The 23,462-nt window shown below is 40.5% G+C and overlaps 1 protein-coding gene across 9 annotated transcripts in view; it reads right to left on the bottom strand.

Annotated features, from left to right (window-relative positions):
• PRPF4B (pre-mRNA processing factor 4B) overlaps positions 1 to 23,462 on the bottom strand; it is a 178,828-nt gene that overhangs the window by 54,797 nt on the left and 100,569 nt on the right. For all 9 annotated transcript variants that reach the window (XM_053714686.1, XM_053714690.1, XM_053714689.1 and 6 more), the window contains exons 9-11: positions 23,138 to 23,285; positions 21,230 to 21,367; positions 20,956 to 21,109 (exon numbers count right to left, since the gene is read on the bottom strand). In XM_053714686.1, the coding sequence (XP_053570661.1) occupies positions 20,956 to 21,109; positions 21,230 to 21,367; positions 23,138 to 23,285 (440 nt within the window). The remainder of the gene's footprint in view (positions 1 to 20,955; positions 21,110 to 21,229; positions 21,368 to 23,137; positions 23,286 to 23,462) is intronic.

Genomic DNA, 23,462 nt, shown 5'->3' with positions numbered 1-23,462 from the left:
AAGGTATGTTAAGTAGTTTCGATTTAGAAGTTACATCAGCTGACCAGGATTTTAGCCACAGCGCTCTGCGTGCCTGAATGGCGAATCCGGAATTCTTAGACGTAAGTTTAGTTAAATGTACTACGGCATCAGAAATAAATGAATTAGCTAGCTTAAGGGTTTTAAGCTTAAGTGAAATCTCATCTAATGTCGCTGAGTCAAGGGTCTCTTCCAGAGACTCAAACCAAAATGCTGCCGCAGCCGTGACAGGCGCAATGCATGCAAGGGGTTGTAATATAAAACCTTGTTGAACAAACATTTTCTTAAGGTAACCCTCTAACTTTTTATCCATTGGATCTGAAAAGGCACAGCTATCCTCCACCGGGATAGTGGTACGCTTAGCTAAAGTAGAAACTGCTCCCTCCACCTTAGGGACCGTTTGCCATAAGTCCCGTGTGGTGGCGTCTATTGGAAACATTTTTCTAAATATAGGAGGGGGTGAGAAAGGCACACCGGGTCTGTCCCACTCCTTAGTAATAATTTCAGTAAGTCTCTTAGGTATAGGAAAAACGTCAGTACTCGTCGGTACCGCAAAATATTTATCCAACCTACACATTTTCTCTGGGATTGCAACTGTGTTACAATCATTCAGAGCCGCTAACACCTCCCCTAGCAATACACAGAGGTTTTCCAGCTTAAACTTAAAATTTGAAATATCTGAATACAATTTATTTGGATCAGATCCGTCACCCGCAGAATGAAGCTCTCCGTCCTCATGCTCTGCATATTGTGACGCAGTATCAGACATGGCCCTAGCATTATCAGTATACTCTGTTCTCATCCCAGAGTGATCTCGTTTACCTCTAAGTTCTGGCAATTTAGACAAAACTTCAGTCATAACATTAGCCATGTCTTGTAAAGTGATTTGTAATGGCCGCCCTGATGTACTTGGCGTTACAATATCACGCACCTCCTGAGCGGGAGATGCAGGTACTGAAACGTGAGGCAAGTTAGTCGGCATAACTTCCCCCTCGTTGTCTGGTGAATGTTGCTTAACATGTACAGATTGACTTTTATTTAAAGTAGCATCAATGCAATTAGTACATAAATTTCTATTGGGCTCCACCTTGGCTTTTGAACATATTGCACAAAGAGTTTCCTCTGTGTCAGACATGTTTAAACAAACTAGCAATTAGACTAGCAAGCTTGGAAATACTTTTCAACTAAATTTACAAGCAATATGTAAAAACGTTACTGTGCCTTTAAGAAGCACACAAAAAACTGACACAGTTGAATAAAAATGAACCGGATTAGTTATATAAACCAAATTTAGCAAAGGATTGCACACATTAGCAATGGATGATTAACCCTTAATATCAGAAAAAAAAAAAAAAAACGTATAACAATTGACAATATAAGCGTTTTTATCACAGTCAAGCACAGTCTCACAGGTCTGCTGTGAGTGATTACCTCCCTCAAAACTAGTTTTGAAGACCCCTGAGCTCTGTGGAGACGTCCTGGATCATGCAGGGAGAAAAAGACAGACTGTGACTGAATTTCTGATGCGTAGTAAAAGCGCCAAAATAGGCCCCTCCCACTCACACTACAACAGTGAGGGAAGCTCAGTAAACTGTTTTAATTTAAAACAACGACAGCCATGTGGAAAATAAAGCCCAAAACAATTTTCACCAAGTACCTCAGATAATTAAACGATTTAACATGCCAGTAAACGTTTAAAAACAGAATTTATGCTTACCTGATAAATTACTTTCTCCAACGGTGTGTCCGGTCCACGGCGTCATCCTTACTTGTGGGATATTCTCTTCCCCAACAGGAAATGGCAAAGAGCCCAGCAAAGCTGGTCATATGATCCCTCCTAGGCTCCGCCTACCCCAGTCATTCGACCGACGTACAGGAGGAAATATGCATAGGAGAAATCACATGATACCATGGTGACTGTAGTTAGAGAAAATAATTCATCAGACCTGATTAAAAAAACCAGGGCGGGCCGTGGACCGGACACACCGTTGGAGAAAGTAATTTATCAGGTAAGCATAAATTCTGTTTTCTCCAACATAGGTGTGTCCGGTCCACGGCGTCATCCTTACTTGTGGGAACCAATACCAAAGCTTTAGGACACGGATGAAGGGAGGGAGCAAATCAGGTCACCTAAATGGAAGGCACCACGGCTTGCAAAACCTTTCTCCCAAAAATAGCCTCTGAAGAAGCAAAAGTATCAAATTTGTAAAATTTGGCAAAAGTGTGCAGTGAAGACCAAGTCGCTGCCTTACATATCTGGTCAACAGAAGCCTCGTTCTTGAAGGCCCATGTGGAAGCCACAGCCCTAGTGGAGTGAGCTGTGATTCTTTCAGGAGGCTGCCGTCCGGCAGTCTCATAAGCCAATCGGATGATGCTTTTAAGCCAAAAAGAGAGAGAGGTAGAAGTTGCTTTTTGACCTCTCCTTTTACCAGAATAAACAACAAACAAAGAAGAAGTTTGTCTGAAATCTTTAGTGGCCTCTAAATAGAATTTTAGAGCACGGACTACGTCCAAATTGTGTAACAAACGTTCCTTCTTTGAAACTGGATTCGGACACAAAGAAGGTACAACTATCTCCTGGTTAATATTCTTGTTGGAAACAACTTTCGGAAGAAAACCAGGCTTAGTACGCAAAACCACCTTATCTGCATGGAACACCAGATAGGGCGGAGAACACTGCAGAGCAGATAACTCAGAAACTCTTCTAGCAGAAGAAATTGCAACCAAAAACAAAACTTTCCAAGATAATAACTTAATATCTACGGAATGTAAGGGTTCAAACGGAACCCCTTGAAGAACTGAAAGAACTAGATTAAGACTCCAGGGAGGAGTCAAAGGTCTGTAAACAGGCTTGATTCTAACCAGAGCCTGAACAAACGCTTGAACGTCTGGGACAGCTGCCAGCCTTTTGTGAAGTAAAACAGATAACGCAGAAATCTGTCCCTTCAGAGAACTTGCAGATAATCCCTTCTCCAAACCTTCTTGTAGAAAGGATAAAATCTTAGGAATTTTTATCTTGTTCCATGGGAATCCTTTAGATTCACACCAACAGATATATTTTTTCCATATCTTATGGTAAATTTTTCTAGTTACAGGCTTTCTAGCCTGAATCAGAGTATCTATTACAGAATCTGAAAGCCCACGCTTTGATAAAATCAAGCGTTCAATCTCCAAGCAGTCAGTTGGAGGGAAACCAGATTCGGATGTTCGAATGGACCTTGAACAAGAAGGTCCTGTCTCAAAGGTCTCCTATAACAAGTGCATGTAACACCAGAGGGCGCTAATATGATTAAAAATTGTGTATACCCAATTTAAAAAGATTTTTTAAAAACAAATGAACAATGGTATATAGTAATGGATAATGGTACCTCATTAAATAAAATGTCCCAGTTTAAAAGTCCACTAGAAAATGTATAGTCTTATAATTGGACACATAAGTTCAAAAATTTTTTTTTTTTCCTTGACTGTCGGCAGTGGACTCTCCCTGATTCAGAATCAGGATCCTTCTTTTTCCAAAACGAAGCCAATCTGTGTAGGATTTAAACACAAACAAGATCGACCATTGTGTGTATCCACAGACCCAATATATTTCACACAGCAGTATTCAATTTCCAGGGTACTCACACTTTTGCAGAGCACACCAGTGTGCTTGTGGGAACGGACTGGTTATCAGAGCAAACCAGCTTGCTCTCTCCGGTATGCTCTCTCCTCGCAGGTGTGGATAATGACAGATCCACTGGCGCCTCACAGTAAATCAGTGTACTGAGACTTCACTTAGCAGCGGCTTGGTAATGAGAACCTCACTTGTCAAGGAATGGCAGACAATGATGATAAAAAACAAATCTTTAATCATTAGTAATACCAAAATCCTTACAATACAAGTGGGTGGACAATGTGTAACAATAAAATTTGCTACGCGTTTCTCGGCTCACTTAGCCGTTTCCTCAGGCATATTAAAAACACATTTTTAGCCCGGCTATATAGTGCCGCTCATTACCAAACCAAAACTATACCCTCCCCCTTCCTTTGCTAGGGGGTGTGTGTAGGCTATCCAATCAGTGAATATCATTTTCATACCAAAAAGTTGTTATCATACAACCACCAACTCTCACTTGGTATACAAATAAGATAATGTATCCATAATGTCCCTACGTTTAACAAATCACATACTAAAACATATTTAAAAACAAATTCAAAGAAACACTTGTTGCAATTGCTCTTTCACCTATTGTCGTATAGCCAGTCTATATTTTGTTCAGCATGTAAATATTCTCCTCTATAAGATTGTAAAAGCAAACATGATGGTTCACATTAAAAACACTGAAATCGGATTGTCGACCCTAATATATCTCAGCAATATAAACATATTTCACCTCCAAAGTACAACCAAATCGACGATTGAACCATTACTTTTGGTATAGTTTGTATATAAGCTTAACTGAACATATAATAAAATATATAAACCTAACAATTTTAATGTTCCGGCTCCTAAAATAATTTTTATGACAATAAATCAGCTAGTACAATTTGCACTGGCCACTGTATTTATATAATTTTGATACATTAAATGCACTGTATTTTTAGTGAAGAAAGTTCGCCAGTAAAATTTTTCACTGACCGGCAAATTTATGTGATAGTGATATATATAGTGCACCGGATACTAAGTAACAAAAATTTTTATATAATAATACGTGTAATAAGAATTTTGTATAAAATCTATATATATAAGCGTACAATTATTATTATTTATAAATCTATATGGAATATAAAATATCCCTCAATCCATCTATCATATTATCTGCATTAGATGGTTGCATAATACAATTAGTGCACAAACAAAGGGATACTCCTATTACTATCACACTTATGCACTAGTTATTACTAGTTTTTCACATTATATTTATACTAGTATAATCACTATATTTTCACATTATATTTTATCACACAATATTAATATATATTATTACAATTGTACCACAGATGATAGATGGATTGAGGGATATTTTATATTCCATATAGATTTATAAATAATAATAATTGTACGCTTATATATATAGATTTTATACAAAATTCTTATTACACGTATTATTATATAAAAATTTTTGTTACTTAGTATCCGGTGCACTATATATATCACTATCACATAAATTTGCCGGTCAGTGAAAAATTTTACTGGCGAACTTTCTTCACTAAAAATACAGTGCATTTAATGTATCAAAATTATATAAATACAGTGGCCAGTGCAAATTGTACTAGCTGATTTATTGTCATAAAAATTATTTTAGGAGCCGGAACATTAAAATTGTTAGGTTTATATATTTTATTATATGTTCAGTTAAGCTTATATACAAACTATACCAAAAGTAATGGTTCAATCGTCGATTTGGTTGTACTTTGGAGGTGAAATATGTTTATATTGCTGAGATATATTAGGGTCGACAATCCGATTTCAGTGTTTTTAATGTGAACCATCATGTTTGCTTTTACAATCTTATAGAGGAGAATATTTACATGCTGAACAAAATATAGACTGGCTATACGACAATAGGTGAAAGAGCAATTGCAACAAGTGTTTCTTTGAATTTGTTTTTAAATATGTTTTAGTATGTGATTTGTTAAACGTAGGGACATTATGGATACATTATCTTATTTGTATACCAAGTGAGAGTTGGTGGTTGTATGATAACAACTTTTTGGTATGAAAATGATATTCACTGATTGGATAGCCTACACACACCCCCTAGCAAAGGAAGGGGGAGGGTATAGTTTTGGTTTGGTAATGAGCGGCACTATATAGCCGGGCTAAAAATGTGTTTTTAATATGCCTGAGGAAACGGCTAAGTGAGCCGAGAAACGCGTAGCAAATTTTATTGTTACACATTGTCCACCCACTTGTATTGTAAGGATTTTGGTATTACTAATGATTAAAGATTTGTTTTTTATCATCATTGTCTGCCATTCCTTGACAAGTGAGGTTCTCATTACCAAGCCGCTGCTAAGTGAAGTCTCAGTACACTGATTTACTGTGAGGCGCCAGTGGATCTGTCATTATCCACACCTGCGAGGAGAGAGCATACCGGAGAGAGCAAGCTGGTTTGCTCTGATAACCAGTCCGTTCCCACAAGCACACTGGTGTGCTCTGCAAAAGTGTGAGTACCCTGGAAATTGAATACTGCTGTGTGAAATATATTGGGTCTGTGGATACACACAATGGTCGATCTTGTTTGTGTTTAAATCCTACACAGATTGGCTTCGTTTTGGAAAAAGAAGGATCCTGATTCTGAATCAGGGAGAGTCCACTGCCGACAGTCAAGGAAAAAAAAAAAAAAAAAAAAAATTTTTGAACTTATGTGTCCAATTATAAGACTATACATTTTCTAGTGGACTTTTAAACTGGGACATTTTATTTAATGAGGTACCATTATCCATTACTATATACCATTGTTCATTTGTTTTTAAAAAATCTTTTTAAATTGGGTATACACAATTTTTAATCATATTAGCGCCCTCTGGTGTTACATGCACTTGTTATAGGAGTCTGATTCACTTTACTTTCATAGTATATGTGTTGAGAGGTGCAGCTGTAGTTTTATTATATATATCAGACTGTTAATTATCATTTGTCTGTAAAGGGTGTTTTATATATTTTTTTCGTGTGAAGCCCATATTCATATGGGTTTCTTTGACTAGAGATATTCCTTCTAATTGCACTTTAGCGCCCTCTAGTGATTGTACATCACACATATTTGACCTGTCTCAAAGGTAGCTTCCATGGTGGAGCCGATGACATATTCACCAGGTCTGCATACCAAGTCCTGCGTGGCCACGCAGGAGCTATCAAGATCACCGAAGCCCTCTCCTGGTTGATCCTGGCTACCAGCCTGGGAATGAGAGGAAACGGTGGGAATACATAAGCTAGGTTGAAGGTCCAAGGTGCTACTAGTGCATCTACTAGAGTCGCCTTGGGATCCCTGGATCTGGACCCGTAACAAGGAACCTTGAAGTTCTGACGAGAGGCCATCAGATCCATGTCTGGAATGCCCCATAATTGAGTTATTTGGGCAAAGATTTCCGGGTGGAGTTCCCACTCCCCCGGATGGAATGTCTGACGACTCAGAAAATCCGCTTCCCAATTTTCCACTCCTGGGATGTGGATTGCAGACAAGTGGCAGGAGTGATCCTCCGCCCATTGAATTATCTTGGTCACTTCCTCCATCTTGATTGAAGAATAAAAACTACATTTAAACACCAAAAAACTCTTAGCCATCTCCGTGGAGATGTTGCCTGTGCAACGGCAAAGAGAATGACTGGGGTAGGCGGAGCCTAGGAGGGATCATATGACCAGCTTTGCTGGGCTCTTTGCCATTTCCTGTTGGGGAAGAGAATATCCCACAAGTAAGGATGACGCCGTGGACCGGACACACCTATGTTGGAGAAATCTAATATATGAAATGTCATTAAAAAGCCTGCTGCTAGTCGCTCACACTGCAAGTTAGGCTAAAAGTTATATGCATACAGTATTTTCCCAGTGAAGTGCCATTCCCCAGAAATACTTAAGTGTAAACATATATACATGTCAGCCTGATACCAGTTGCTACTACTGCATTTAAGGCTGTACTTACATTATATCGGTATTAGCAGTATTTTCAAAGTCAATTCCATTCCTCAGAAAATAATATACTGCAACATACCTCTTTGCAGGTGGACCTGCCCGCTGTCCCCTGATCTGAAGTTACCTTACTCCTCAGAATGGCCGAGAACAGCAAACGGATCTTAGTTACGTCCGCTAAGATCATATACAAAAACTCAGGTAGATTCTTCTTCAAAATCTGCCTGAGAAGGAAACAACACACTCCGGTGTCGTTTAAAATAACAAACTTTTGATTGAAGATATAAAAAACTAAGTTTAATCACCACAGTCCTCTCACACATCCTATCTATTAGTTGGGTGCAAGAGAATGACTGGGTGTGACGTAGAGGGGAGGAGCTATATAGCAGCTCTGCTTGGGTGATCCTCTTGCACTTCCTGTTGGGGAGGAGTTAATATCCCATAAGTAATGATGACCCGTGGACTGACTACACTTAACAGGAGAAATTTGGGTTCAGTGTCCCTTTAAGTCAAGAAAATTTACAACTGAAATATTAAAAAAACAGAATTTATGTTTACCTGATAAATTTCTTTCTCCTACATTGGTGTATCCGGTCCACGGCTTCATCCTTACTTGTGGGATATTCTCAATCCCTACAGGAAGTGGCAAAGAGAGCACACAGCAAAGCTGTCCATATAGCTCCCCTCAGGCTCCGCCCCCCCCAGTCATTCGACCGACGGTTAGGAGAAAAAGGAGAACCATAGGGTGCAGTGGTGACTGTAGTTTATAAAAATAAATTTAAACCTGACTAAAATGCCAAGGTGGGCCGTGGACCGGATACACCGTAGGAGAAATTAATTTATCAGGTAAACATAAATTCTGTTTTCTCCTACATTGGTGTATCCGGTCCACGGCTTCATCCTTACTTGTGGGAACCAATACCAAAGCTTTAGGACACGGATGAAGGGAGGGAACAAGTCAGGTAACCTAAACGGAAGGCACCACTGCTTGCAAAACCTTTCTCCCAAAAATAGCCTCCGAAGAAGCAAAAGTATCAAATTTGTAAAATTTGGCAAATGTATGCAGTGAAGACCAAGTCACTGCCTTACAGATCTGTTCAACAGAAGCCTCATTCTTGAAAGCCCAAGTGGAAGCCACAGCTCTAGTAGAGTGAGCTGTAATTCGCTCAGGAGGCTGCCTTCCAGCAGTCTCATAAGCCAACCTGATGATGCTTTTCAGCCAGAAAGACAGAGAGGTCGCAGTCGCCTTTTGACCTCTCCTCTTACCAGAATAGACGACAAACAAGGACGAAGTTTGTCTGAAATCTTTAGTTGCTTTTAGGTAAAACTTCAAAGCACGAACCACATCGAGATTGTGTAACAGACGTTCCTTGTTAGAAGCTGGGTTAGGACACAGAGAAGGAACAACTATTTCCTGGTTAATATTCTTATTGGAAACAACTTTTGGAAGAAAACCAGGTTTGGTACATAAATCGACCTTATCTGTATGAAACACCAGATAGGGTGAATTACACTGCAAAGCAGACAATTCAGAAACTCTTCTAGCGGAAGAGATAGCAACCAAAAACAAAACTTTCCAAGATAGTAACTTAATATCTATGGAATGTAGAGGTTCAAACGGAACCCCCTGAAGAACTGAAAGAACTAGATTAAGACTCCATGGAGGAGCCACAGGTCTGTAGACAGGCTTGATTCTGACTAAAGCCTGCACAAACTCCTGAACATCTGGCATTGCTGCCAGACGTTTGTGCAACAAAACAGACAGAGCTGATATCTGTCCTTTTAAGGAACTAGCTGACAAACCTTTCTCCAATCCTTCTTGGAGAAAAGCTAAAATCCTTGGAATCCTAATCTTACTCCATGAGTAACCCTTGGATTCGCACCAACAAATATATTTCCGCCATATCTTATGGTAAAGTTTCCTAGTGACAGGCTTTCTAGCCTGAATCAGGGTATCTATAACTGAATCCGAAAACCCACGCTTAGCTAGAATCAAGCAGTCAGTTGAATTAGAAGGTCCTGCCTCAAAGGTAGCTTCCATGGTGGAACCGATGACATATTCACCAGGTCTGCATACCAAGTCCTGCGTGGCCACGCAGGAGCTATCAGAATTACTGAAGCCTTCTCCTGTTTGATCCTGGCTACTAGCCGTGGGAGAAGAGGAAACGGTGGAAAGACATAAGCTAGATTGAACGACCAAGGCGCTGCTAAGGCATCTACCAGTGTCGCCTTGGGATCCCTGGACCTGGACCCGTAACATGGAACTTTTGAGTTCTGACGTGACGCCATCAGATCCAGATCCGGAATGCCCCATAGTTGAGTTAACTGGGCAAAAACCTCCGGGTGAAGTTCCCACTCCCCCGGATGGAAAGTCTGACGACTCAGATAATCCGCTTCCCAGTTGTCCACTCCTGGAATGTGAATTGCTGATAGATGGCAGGAGCGATCCTCTGCCCATTTGATGATCTTGGATACCTCTCTCATCGCCAGGGAACTCTTCGTTCCCCCCTGATGATTGATGTACGCTACAGTCGTCATGTTGTCTGACTGAAATCTGATGAATCTGGCCTCCGCTAGTTGAGGCCATGCCTGGAGCGCATTGAATATCGCTCTCAATTCCAATATGTTTATCGGGAGAAGAGATTCTTCCCGAGACCATAGACCCTGAGCCTTCAGGGACTCCCAGACCGCGCCCCAGCCCAAAAGACTGGCGTCGGTCGTGACGATGATCCACTCCGGTCTGCGGAAACTCATTCCCTGAGACAGGTGATCTAGAGACAGCCACCAGAGGAGTGAGTCTCTGGTTTTCTGGTCCATTTGAATCTGGGGAGACAAGTCTGCATAATCCCCATTCCACTGTTTGAGCATGCACAGTTGCAATGGTCTTAAATGAATTCGACCAAAAGGAACCACGTCCATTGCCGCAACCATTAGTCCTATTACCTCCATGCACTGAGCTATGGAGGGCTGAGGAATGGATTGAAGAACTCGACAAGCGTTCAGAAGCTTTAACTTCCTGACCTCTGTCAGAAAAATCTTCATTTCTACGGAGTCTATTATTGTTCCAGAAAGGGAACCCTTGTGGAAGGGGACAGGGAACTTTTTTCTATGTTCACCTTCCACCCGTGAGATCTGAGAAAGGCTAAAACAATGTCTGTATGAGCCCTAGCTTTGGGAAGGGACGACGCTTGTATTAGAATGTCGTCTAGGTAAGGTGCTACTGCAATGCCCATCGGCCTTAGCACCGCTAGAAGAGACCCTAGCACCTTTGTGAAAATTCTGGGAGCAGTGGCTAAACTGAACGGAAGAGCCACGAACTGGTAATGTTTGTCCAGAAAGGCGAACCTCAGGAACTGATGGTGATCTATGTGGATAGGAATATGCAGGTACGCATCCTTTAAGTCCACGGTAGTCATGTATTGACCCTCCTGGATCATTGGTAAAATTGTCCGAATGGTTTCCATTTTGAATGATGGAACTCTGAGGAATTTGTTTAGAATTTTTAAGTCCAGAATTGGCCTGAAAGTTCCTTCTTTTTTGGGAACTACAAACAGGTTTGAGTAAAAACCCAGTCCTTGTTCCGCTGTTGGAACTGGGTGTATCACTCCCATCTTTAATAGGTCTTCTACGCAACTTAAGAATGCCTGTCTCTTTATCTGGTCAAAAGATAAGCGAGACATGTGGAACCTTCCTCTTGGAGGAAGGTCCTTGAACTCTAGAAGATACCCCTGAGAAACAATTTCTAGTACCCAGGGGTCCGGAACATCTCTTGCCCAAGCCTGAGTAAAGAGAGAAAGTCTGCTCCCTACTAGATCCGGTCACGGATCGGGGGCTACCCCTTCATGCTGTCTTGGTAGCAGCAGCAGGCTTCTTGGCCTGTTTGCCCTTGTTCCAGCCTTGCAATGGCTTCCATGCTGGTTTGGGCTGGGATGCGTTACCCTCTTGCCTAGTGGCTGTAGAGGTGGAAATCGGTCCGTTCCTGAAATTGCGAAAGGAACGAAAATTAGACTTATTTTTAGCCTTGAAAGGTCTATCCTGTGGAAGGGCATGGCCCTTTCCCCTAGTGATATCTGAAATAATTTCCTTCAACTCTGGCCCAAATAGGGTCTTACCCTTGAAAGGAATATTAAGTAATTTTGTTTTGGACGACACATCCGCCGACCAAGACTTTAACCAAAGCGCTCTGCGCGCCACAATTGCAAAACCAGAATTTTTCGCAGCTAATTTAGCTAACTGGAAAGCGGCGTCTGTAATGAAAGAATTAGCCAACTTCAGGGCGTGAATTCTGTCCATGACTTCATCATAAGAAGTCTCCTTTTGGAGCGAGTTTTCTAGTTCCTCAAACCAAAAAGCCGCTGCAGTGGTTACAGGAATAATGCAAGAAATTGGTTGAAGAAGAAAACCCTGTTGAACAAAGATTTTCTTAAGTAAACCTTCTAATTTTTTATCCATAGGATCTTTGAAAGCGCAACTGTCTTCTATTGGTATAGTCGTGCGCTTAGCTAGCGTTGAAACTGCCCCCTCTACCTTAGGGACCGTCTGCCATGCGTCCCTTCTAGGGTCAACAATTGGGAACATTTTCTTAAATATAGGAGGGAGAACAAAGGGTACACCTGGCTTCTCCCACTCCTTAGTCACGATATCCGCCACCCTCTTAGGTATCGGAAATGCATCAGTGTGTACTGGGACCTCTAAGAATTTGTCCATTTTACACAATTTTTCAGGGATCACCAAAGGATCACAATCATCAAGTGTAGCTAGGACCTCCTTAAGTAGGGCGCGGAGGTGTTCTAGCTTAAATTTAAATGCTATGGCATCAGGCTCTGCCTGCTGAGAAACTTTCCCTGTGTCAGAAATTTCTCCCTCAGACAGGCCCTCCCTCACCGCCAAGTCAGACTGATGTGAGGGCACTACAGATAAATTATCCTCTGCGTCAGCTTGCTCATTTTCTGTGTTTAAAACTGAGCAATCACGCTTCCTAGGAAAAGCTGGCAGTTTGGATAAAAATGCTGAGAGAGAATTATCCATTACTGCCGCTAACTGTTGCATAGTAATCGCAATTGGTGCGTTAGATGTACTTGGCATCACTTGCGCGGGCATAGCTGGTGTTGACACAGAAGGTGAGGATAGCGAGCTATCTTCACACCCTTCAGCTAAAGAATCATCTTGGGCTATATCTTTAAGTGTAATTGTACGGTCCTTAAGCTGTTTGGACACTATAGCACATTTCACACATAAATTTAATGGGGGAACCACCTTGGCCTTTGAACATAGAGAACATAGGCTATCTGAAGGTTCAGACATGTTTAACAGACTTAAAAGTAACTTCAATGCAATAAAATTTATTTTTGACAAAAACGTTACTGTCTCTTTAAATAATAAAAGTGCACACTTTATTACTGAAACATCAAAAAAAACATCAAAAACACATCCGATTTTTATGAAATTTTCACCACAGTGTCATAATGCTTTGAAAAGGTTGCACACAAATTTTCAGACCAATTAACCCCTTAATGCCCAAACCGGAGCTAATAACAGCAGTTAAAGGGACAGTTTACTCAAAATTTTTCTCCCCTTTAATTTGTTCCCAATGATCCACTTTACCTGGTGGAGTGTATTAAATTGTTTACAAGTAGCTCCTTTACCCTTATATTGGCATTTGAAATAGTTGAATTCGCATGTGGTATTCCCACCTATTCTGAAAGTTTGTGGCCGCAGGTCCCAGCTCTAGATAAGCTTTGTAAACACAGCCAGCAGAAGAAATTATACTCCCAGTGGGATATAGCAGAGATAAGGTAATACAATGTTGATTTTCCATTGTTCTCTCCAAGTACTGGTGATTGTTTTATGGACAGATATAAGATAAAGAAGCAGGTATATGTATACAATGTGATACAGTAATGAGATCTGATTATGCCTACAAGCTCAACCCATTTTATTAGGTTGTGGCTTCTAAACACAAAATCAGAGCTTTAATATACACAAAAAAACATAAAAAGCTAGTTTTTTTTCTCTGCAGTTGGTAAAAAAAGCAATTGTAAACACATTAAGCGAAAAACTATTTTTCAGTATACTGTCCCTTTAACCAGTTAACACACTACAGTACTCTGCCACAGCTTGCCCTGTGGTTTTTACCTTCCTTAGGGTTATTTTGGTAAGAATATAAGCCTCCCTGGAGCCCTTCCTGATGCCTCCGGACTCCCCACGTGAAGCTGCATGAACTGGCTAGTCAAAACAAGTGCACAATTGAGGCGCGAAAAACATAATTTATGCTTACCTGATAAATGTATTTCTCTTGTAGTGTATCCAGTCCACGGATCATCCATTACTTATGGGATATTAACTCCTCCCCAACAGGAAGTGCAAGAGGATTCACCCAGCAGAGCTGCTATATAGCTCCTCCCCTAACTGCCATTACAAGTCATTCGACCGAAAACATGCAGAGAAAGGAAAACCATAGGGTACAGTGGTGACTGTAGTTTAATGGAAAAATTACCTGCCTTAAAGTGACAGGGCGGGCCGTGGACTGGATACACTACAAGAGAAATAAATTTATCAGGTAAGCATAAATTATGTTTTCTCTTGTTAAGTGTATCCAGTCCACGGATCATCCATTACTTATGGGATACCAATACCAAAGCTAAAGTACACGGATGACGGGAGGGACAGGCAGGCTCTTTATACGGAAGGAACCACTGCCTGAAGAACCTTTCTCCCAAAAACAGCCTCCGAAGAAGCAAAAGTGTCAAATTTGTAAAATTTGGAAAAAGTATGAAGAGAAGACCAAGTTGCAGCCTTGCAAATCTGTTCAACAGAAGCCTCATTCTTAAAGGCCTAAGTGGAAGCCACAGCTCTAGTAGAATGTGCTGTAATTCTTTCAGGAGGCTGCTGTCCAGCAGTCTCATAGGCTAACCGTATTATGCTACGAAGCCAAAAGGAGAGAGAGGTAGCCGAAGCTTTTTGACCTCTCCTCTGACCAGAATAAACGACAAACAGGGAAGACGTTTGTCGAAAATCCTTAGTTGCCTGTAGATAAAATTTCAGGGCACGGACTACATCTAGATTGTGTAGCAGACGTTCCTTTTTCGAAGAAGGATTAGGACACAAAGATGTAACCACAATCTCTTGATTGATATTCCTGTTAGTGACCACCTTAGGTAGGAACCCAGGTTTAGTACGCAGAACTACCTTGTCTGAATGAAAAATCAGATAAGGAGAATCACAATGTAAGGCAGATAACTCAGACTCTTCGAGCCGAGGAAATCGCCATTAAAAACAGAACTTTCCAAGATAACAACTTGATATCAATGGAATGAAGGGGTTCAAACGGAACCCCCTGTAAAACATTAAGAACTAAGTTCAAACTCCATGGTGGAGCAACAGTTTTAAACACAGGCTTGATCCTAGCTAAAGCCTGACAAAAAGCTTGAACGTCCGGAACTTCTGACAGACGTTTGTGTAAAAGAATGGACAGAGCTGAAATCTGTCTCTTTAAGGAACTAGCAGATAAACCCTTTTCTAAACCTTCTTGTAGAAAAGACAATATCCTCGGAATCCTAACCTTACTCCATGAGTAACTCTTGGATTCGCACCAATATAAGTATTTGCGCCATATCTTATGGTAAATCTTTCTGGTAACAGGCTTCCTAGCCTGTATTAAGGTATCAATAACTGACTCAGAAAAACCACGTTTTGATAAAATCAAGCGTTCAATTTCCAAGCAGTCAGCTTCAGAGAAATTAAATTTTGATGTTTGAAGGGACCCTGGATCAGAAGGTCCTGTTTCAGAGGTAGCGACCAAGGTGGACAGGATGACATGTCCACTAGATCTGCATACCAAGTCCTGCGTGGCCATGCAGGCGTTATTAGAATCACTGATGCTCTCTCCTGTTTGATTCTGGCAATCAATCGAGGAAGCATCGGGAAGGGTGGAAACACATAAGCCATCCCGAAGGTCCAAGGTGCTGTCAAAGCATCTATCAGAACCGCTCCGTAACGAGGAAGCTTGGCGTTCTGTCGAGACGCCATGAAATCTATCTCTGGTTTGCCCCAACGTCGAAGTATTTGGGCAAAGACCTCCGGATGAAGTTCCCACTCCCCCGGATGAAAAGTCTGACGACTTAAGAAATCCGCCTCCCAGTTCTCCACTCCCGGGATGTGGATTGCTGACAGGTGGCAAGAGTGAGACTCTGCCCAGCGAATTATCTTTGATACTTCCATCATTGCTAGGGAGCTTCTTGTCCCTCCCTGATGGTTGATGTAAGCTACAGTCGTGATGTTGTCCGACTGAAACCTGATGAACCCCCGAGTTGTTAACTGGGGCCAAGCCAGAAGGGCATTGAGAACTGCTCTCAATTCCAGAATGTTTATTGGTAGGAGACTCTCCTCCTGATTCCATTGTCCCTGAGCCTTCAGAGAATTCCAGACAGCGCCCCAACCTAGTAGGCTGGCGTCTGTTGTTACAATTGTCCAGTCCGGCCTGCTGAATGGCATCCCCCTGGACAGATGTGGCCGAGAAAGCCACCATAGAAGAGAATTTCTGGTCTCTTGATCCAGATTCAGAGTAGGGGACAAGTCTGAGTAATCCCCATTCCACTGACTTAGCATGCACAATTGCAGCGGTCTGAGATGTAGACGTGCAAAGGGTACTATGTCCATTGCTGCTACCATTAAGCCGATCACCTCCATGCATTGAGCTACTGACGGGTGTTGAATGGAATGAAGGACACAGCATGCATTTTGAAGCTTTGTTAACCTGTCTTCTGTCAGGTAAATCTTCATTTCTACAGAATCTATAAGAGTCCCCAAGAAGGGAACTCTTGTGAGTGGAAAGAGAGAACTCTTCTTTGCGTTCACCTTCCATCCATGCGACCTTAGAAATGCCAGTACTAACTCTGTATGAGACTTGGCAGTTTGAAAGCTTGAAGCTTGTATCAGAATGTCGTCTAGGTACGGAGCTACCGCAATTCCTCGCGGTCTTAGTACCGCCAGAAGAGCACCCAGAACCTTTGTGAAGATTCTCGGAGCCGTAGCCAATCCGAATGGAAGAGCTACAAACTGGTAATGCCTGTCTAGAAAGGCAAACCTTAGATACCGGTAATGATCTTTGTGAATCGGTATGTGAAGGTAAGCATCCTTTAAATCCACTGTGGTCATGTACTGACCCTTTTGGATCATGGGTAAAATTGTCCGAATAGTTTCCATTTTGAACGATGGAACTCTTAGGAATTTGTTTAGGATCTTTAAATCCAAGATTGGCCTGAAAGTTCCCTCTTTTTTGGGAACCACAAACAGATTTGAGTAAAACCCTTGTCCTTGTTCCGACCGCGGAACCGGATGGATCACTCCCATTAATAAAAGATCTTGTACGCAGCGTAGAAACGCCTCTTTCTTTATTTGGTTTGTTGACAACCTTGAAAGATGAAATCTCCCTCTTGGGGGAGAGAATTTGAAGTCTAGAAGGTATCCCTGAGATATGATCTCTAACGCCCAGGGATCCTGGACATCTCTTGCCCAAGCCTGGGCGAAGAGAGAAAGTCTGCCCCCCACTAGATCCGTTCCCGGATCGGGGGCCCTCGATTCATGCTGTCTTAGGGGCAGCAGCAGGTTTCCTGGCCTGCTTGCCCTTGTTCCAGGACTGGTTAGGTCTCCAGCCTTGTCTGTAGCGAGCAACAGCTCCTTCCTGTTTTGGTGCAGAGGAAGTTGATGCTGCTCCTGCTTTGAAATTACGAAAGGAACGAAAATTAGACTGTCTAGCCTTAGGTTTGGCTCTGTCTTGAGGCAGGGCATGGCCTTTACCTCCTGTAATGTCAGCGATAATTTCTTTCAACCCGGGCCCGAATAAGGTCTGCCCTTTGAAAGGTATATTAAGCAATTTAGATTTAGAAGTAACGTCAGCTGACCAGGATTTTAGCCACAGTGCTCTGCGTGCCTGAATGGCGAATCCGGAATTCTTAGCCGTAAGTTTAGTTAAATGTACTACGGCATCTGAAATAAATGAGTTAGCTAACTTAAGGGCTTTAAGCTTGTGTGTAATCTCATCTAATGGAGCTGATTCAAGTGTCTCTTCCAGAGACTCAAACCAAAATGCTGCTGCAGCCGTGACAGGCGCAATGCATGCAAGAGGTTGCAATATAAAACCTTGTTGAACAAACATTTTCTTAAGGTAACCCTCTAACTTTTTATCCATTGGATCTGAAAAGGCACAGCTATCCTCCACCGGGATAGTGGTACGCTTAGCTAAAGTAGAAACTGCTCCCTCCACCTTAGGGACCGTTTGCCATAAGTCCCGTGTGGTGGCGTCTATTGTTAACATCTTTCTAAATATCGGAGGGGGTGAGAACGGCACACCGGGTCTATCCCACTCCTTAGTAACAATTTCAGTAAGTCTCTTAGGTATAGGAAAAACGTCAGTACTCGCCGGTACCGCAAAATATTTATCCAACCTACACATTTTCTCTGGTATTGCAACTGTGTTACAATCATTCAGAGCCGCTAACACCTCCCCTAGTAATACACGGAGGTTTTCCAGCTTAAATTTAAAATTTGAAATATCTGAATCCAGTTTGTTTGGATCAGAACTGTCACCCGCAGAATGAAGCTCTCCGTCCTCATGTTCTGCAAATTGTGACGCAGTTTCTGACATGGCCCTAATATTATCAGCGCACTCTGTTCTCACCCCAGAGTGATCACGCTTACCTCTTAGTTCTGGTAATTTAGCCAAAACTTCAGTCATAACAGTAGCCATATCCTGTAATGTGATTTGTAATGGCCGCCCAGATGTACTCGGCGCTACAATATCACGCACCTCCCGAGCGGGAGATGCAGGTACTGACACGTGAGGCGAGTTAGTCGGCATAACTCTCCCCTCGTTGTTTGGTGAAATATGTTCAATTTGTACAGATTGACTTTTATTTAAAGTAGCATCAATACAGTTAGTACATAAATTTCTATTGGGCTCCACTTTGGCTTTAGCACATATAGCACAGATATCTTCCTCTGAATCAGACATGTTTAACACACTAGCAAATAAACTAGCAACTTGGAAATACTTTTCAAGTAATTTACTATAATATGAAAACGTACTGTGCCTATAAGAAGCACAGAAAAAGTTATGACAGTTGAAAATTAATAAACTGAAAAGTTATAGCATCAAATCTTTGTAAAAAACACAATTTTAGCAAAGGATTGCTCCCATTAGCAAAGGATAACTAACCCTGATAGCAGAAAAAAAAAAAAAAAAAAAATACAGAAATAAACGTTTTTTTTTATCACAGTCAACTACAATCTCACAGCTCTGCTGTGAGTGATTACCTCCCTCAAAACAAGTTTTGAAGACCCCTGAGTTCTGTAGAGATGAACCGGATCATGCAGGGAAGACAAACTTCTGACTGAATTTTTTGATGCGTAGCAAAAGCACCAAAAAAGGTCCCTCCCCCTCACACATAACAGTGAGAGAGATCAGTAAACTGTCATAAATTAAATAAAACGACTGCCAAGTGGAAAAAAATAGTGCCCAAAACATTTTTTCACCCAGTACCTCAGAAAATTAAACGATTTTACATGCCAGCAAAAAACGTTTAACATTAATAAATTGAGTGTTATTAAAAAGCCTGTTGCTAGTCCCTGCAAATTAGGCTAAAGTTTTATGCATACAGTATAATTCCAGTGAAGTGCCATTCCCCAGAATACTGAAGTGTAAAATATACATACATGACAGCCTGATACCAGTTGCTGCTACTGCATTTAAGGCTGAGTTTACATTATATCGGTATGGCAGAATTTTCTCATCAATTCCATTGTCAGAAAATAATAAGCTGCTACATACCTCTTTGCAGATTAATCTGCCCGCTGTCCCCTGATCTGAAGTTTACCTCTCCTCAGATGGCCGAGAAACAGCAATATGATCTTAACTACTCCGGCTAAAATCATAGAAAAACTCAGGTAGATTCTTCTTCAAATTCTACCAGAGAAGGAATAACACACTCCGGTGCTATTATAAAATAACAAACTTTTGATTGAAGGTATGAAACTAAGAATAATCACCACAGTCCTCTCACACATCCTATCTATTCGTTGGGTGCAAGAGAATGACTGGTAATGGCAGTTAGGGGAGGAGCTATATAGCAGCTCTGCTGGGTGAATCCTCTTGCACTTCCTGTTGGGGAGGAGTTAATATCCCATAAGTAATGGATGATCCGTGGACTGGATACACTTAACAAGAGAAATGAGGCTTCCTTCCTCTGCATACCAGAATGGAGGGGCCTTTCTGACTAGATTAGGTGTCCAACTAAGTGCCAGGCACAAATTAATCCCCAAAAGTGTTTTAAGTTGATAAAAAAACACCTATTTAAGTTGAAAACTTGCTAAAAAGCAATCGATTAGCCCACAATAGTGTCAACCAGCATAAGCCCTTAAAATAAGCCATCCTTTTATTGCTGAATCTAATAACAATGGCTTACCTATCCAGAGGGGATTTTTGACAGTCTTCTAGCATTACTGTGTCTTGTTAGAAAAATGACTGATCATACCTGAAGCAGTTAAGCCTGCAAACTGTTCCCCCCAACTGATGTTATCTGGTTTCAACAGTCCTGCGTGGGAACAGCAATGGATTTTAGTTACTGGTGCTAAAATCATAGTCCTCTTAGCAGAAATCTTCTTCACTTTCTGCTGCAGAGTAAATAGTACAAGCCGGCACTATTTTAAAATAAACTCTTGATAGAAGAAATAAAAAACTACAACTAACACCACATACTCTTTACCACCCCCAGGGAGATGCTACTAGTTAGAGCGGCAAAGAGAATGACTGGGGGGGCGGAGCCTGAGGGGAGCTATATGGACAGCTTTGCTGTGTGCTCTCTTTGCCACTTCCTGTAGGGATTGAGAATATCCCACAAGTAAGGATGAAGCCGTGGACCGGATACACCAATGTAGGAGAAAGTTGCTGTAAATCTTTCTTATGCCTATTTTGTTATTTAGATAACTTAATTCTTCAAACGTGTTCATATCTAATGGCTTTTTCAGTATGGAATGCAGATCAATAAAACGTATGTACAAAAGACAGCTTCAAACAGTGGGTCATTAGGATCATAAATACATTTTAGTTCCCACTATCCTACAAAAATATTAGAGGTGGGAAATTTAGCCTCATAGCTGTGCCACACAACAGTAAAATCAAACAAACTATACTTTATCTCACATTATATAAAACTATTATGGCCAACATCAAATCTAATTAAATGGTATATATTGGCTATTAAAAAGGAGCTAAACACATGCATAAGTTATTCAAAACAATGGAGGATATAAAAAAAGTTTACAATTCTTACCAGAATATTATCAGGCTTAATATCTGCATGAAGGATATTGCACCTTTTTAGAAGTTTTAACGCTAGAAAGAGCTGCTGGCTGTAGGACCTGACAGCTTTAATATGTAGACCAACATCTTTTCCATACTTTTTCAAAACTTCCCGCAAATTCATACTTGGAAAAAAGGAAAAGGATGGTCACTTAACTAGCACTATATTAAATTTTAAAAAAAGGCATTTACGCAAAAATAAGTTAAAACCAAAATGTACAATTGATTCTATTGAGTCTACTTACCTTAGAGGCTCAAACACTAAGCACAAGTGCTGTTTGTGGTAGAAGTGCCTAAACAATCGCAAACAATGGAACTTGTCATCTGGATCTGCATCGTTTAGTTTCTTAAGAAATTCCAATTCTTTCAAGCCAGTTTTTTGCCTTTCATGTAAAAAATAGGTTAACAGATATTAATTATATTGTTTAAAATTAAATGACAGGACCATGCCTTAAATAAAGAGTAAAGTCAATATTAAATTATTATGATTCAGATAGAACATGTAATTTTAAAACAGCTTTCCCATTTACTTTTATTATCTAATTTGCTGTGTTCTCTTAGTATCCTTTGCTTGTTAAAAAGCATACCTAGGTAGGCTAATGAAAAGCAATGCACTATGGGTGCTAGCTGTGATTGGTGGCTGCGCTTATGTCTCTTGTCAATGGCTCCCCTGATGTGTTCAGCTAGATCCCGGTAGTGGATTGCTTCTACTTCAACAAAATAATACCAAGAGAATGAAGCAAACTTGATAACAGACGTTAACTGTAAAGGTTTGTAAAAATTTAGGTTCTGTCTGAATCTTGATAGTAGAATTTGGGGATGTCCCTTTAAATTTAGAAAAAGTGAATAGTTCCCAACATATTTTTCACTCTGAGATGTACTGGGAAAGAGTTTACAGAACTGGTGTTTTTTTGCTACTGAGATTAAAGGGGCAGTCAACACCAGAATTTTTGTTGTTTAAAAAGAAAGATAATCCCTTTATTACCCACTCCCCAGTTTTGCATCACCAACACAGTTATAATGATACACGTTTTACCTCTTTGATTACCTTTTATCTATGCTTCTGCTGACTGCCCCTTATTTCAGTTCTTTTGACAGACTTGCATTTTAGCCAATCAGTGCTCACTCCTAGGTCACTTTACATGCATGAGCTCAATGTTATCTATATGAAACGCATGAACTAATGCCCTCTAGTGGTCAAAATGCATTCAGAGTAGAGGCAGTCTTTAAGGTCTAAGAAATTAGCATATGAACCTCCTAGGTTTAGCTTTCAACTAAGAATACCAAGAGAACAAAGCAAAATTGGTGATAAAAGTTGGGAAGTCGTTTAAAATTACATGCCCTATTTAAATCATTAAAGTTTTTTGGGGACTTGACTGTCCCTTTAAAGGGACAGTCAAATCAAACAAACTTATAAGGCATGCAATTTTAAACAATTTTCCAATTAGTTTTATCATCAAATTTGCTTTGTTCTTTTGGTATTTTTTGTTGAAAGCTAAACCAAGGTCGGCTCGAGCTGATTTCTAAGCCGTTGAAGGCTGCCTCTATGCTCAGTGCATTTTGACAGTTTTTTACAGTTAGACACTGCAAGTGCATGTGTGCCATATTGATAAAATTGTGTTTACTCCTATAGAGTTATTTATGAGTCAGCCCTTATTGGCTAAAATGCAAGTCTGTCAAAAGTAGTGAGATGGGGCAGTCTGCAGAAGCTTAGATACAAGGTAATCACAGAGGTAAAAAAGTATATTACTGGGTAATGGGTAATAAAGGGATTATCTATCTTTTTAAACAATACAAATTTTCAAGTAGACAGTCCCTTTAAATTCACTTAATCTTTGTTACGTTTTGTTGCTCCTGAGATTAGATTCCCTTTATATTTGCGACTCCTAAATCTCCTTAAATTATTTAAAAATAAATCCATACTTTATGTGTTTAACATTTTGAAATACCAAAGTGCAGGGCTTGACAAACTTAGGGAGTCACTACTAGAATTTTACCCCTGGCTCCTAACTTTTTGGGTTATACTCAATATAGCTATATACAAATAACACTGGCTCCTAAATTTTAAATAGATTTGTTGACCCCTGCCATAGTGAAATGTAAATTTCTATCAATCTTTACTATAAAGTATTCTTTAAAAATACAAAACTTACATTAGTTCGTTGTTTCTGATGATTTTGACAGCAACTTCTTGATTAGCCCTAGCCATATCTCGCGCACGTACCACATTACTGAAGACCCCTTGCCCTGTGTAGCCATACACATTATAACGTTTTTCCAATATTTCACCAATATTCACACCTAAAACAGAAATGTGTAAAATGTTAGATTCAAAAGATGGCACATATCAACACACTACTTCTCAAGCTGATAAAGTAGAGTGAAAAAAACAAAAAAATGGTAGCTCCATTAAGAGAAAAATACAAATGTATTTACTGATTCAGTAAAAGTAAACAAACTTATATGAAACAAAGAAAA

This window comes from Bombina bombina, chromosome 5, assembly GCF_027579735.1.
Source record: "Bombina bombina isolate aBomBom1 chromosome 5, aBomBom1.pri, whole genome shotgun sequence".
Lineage (NCBI taxonomy): Eukaryota > Metazoa > Chordata > Amphibia > Anura > Bombinatoridae > Bombina > Bombina bombina.
The sequence above is the reverse complement of the archived record's forward strand: the minus strand, read 5'-3'. Positions and strand labels throughout refer to the sequence as shown.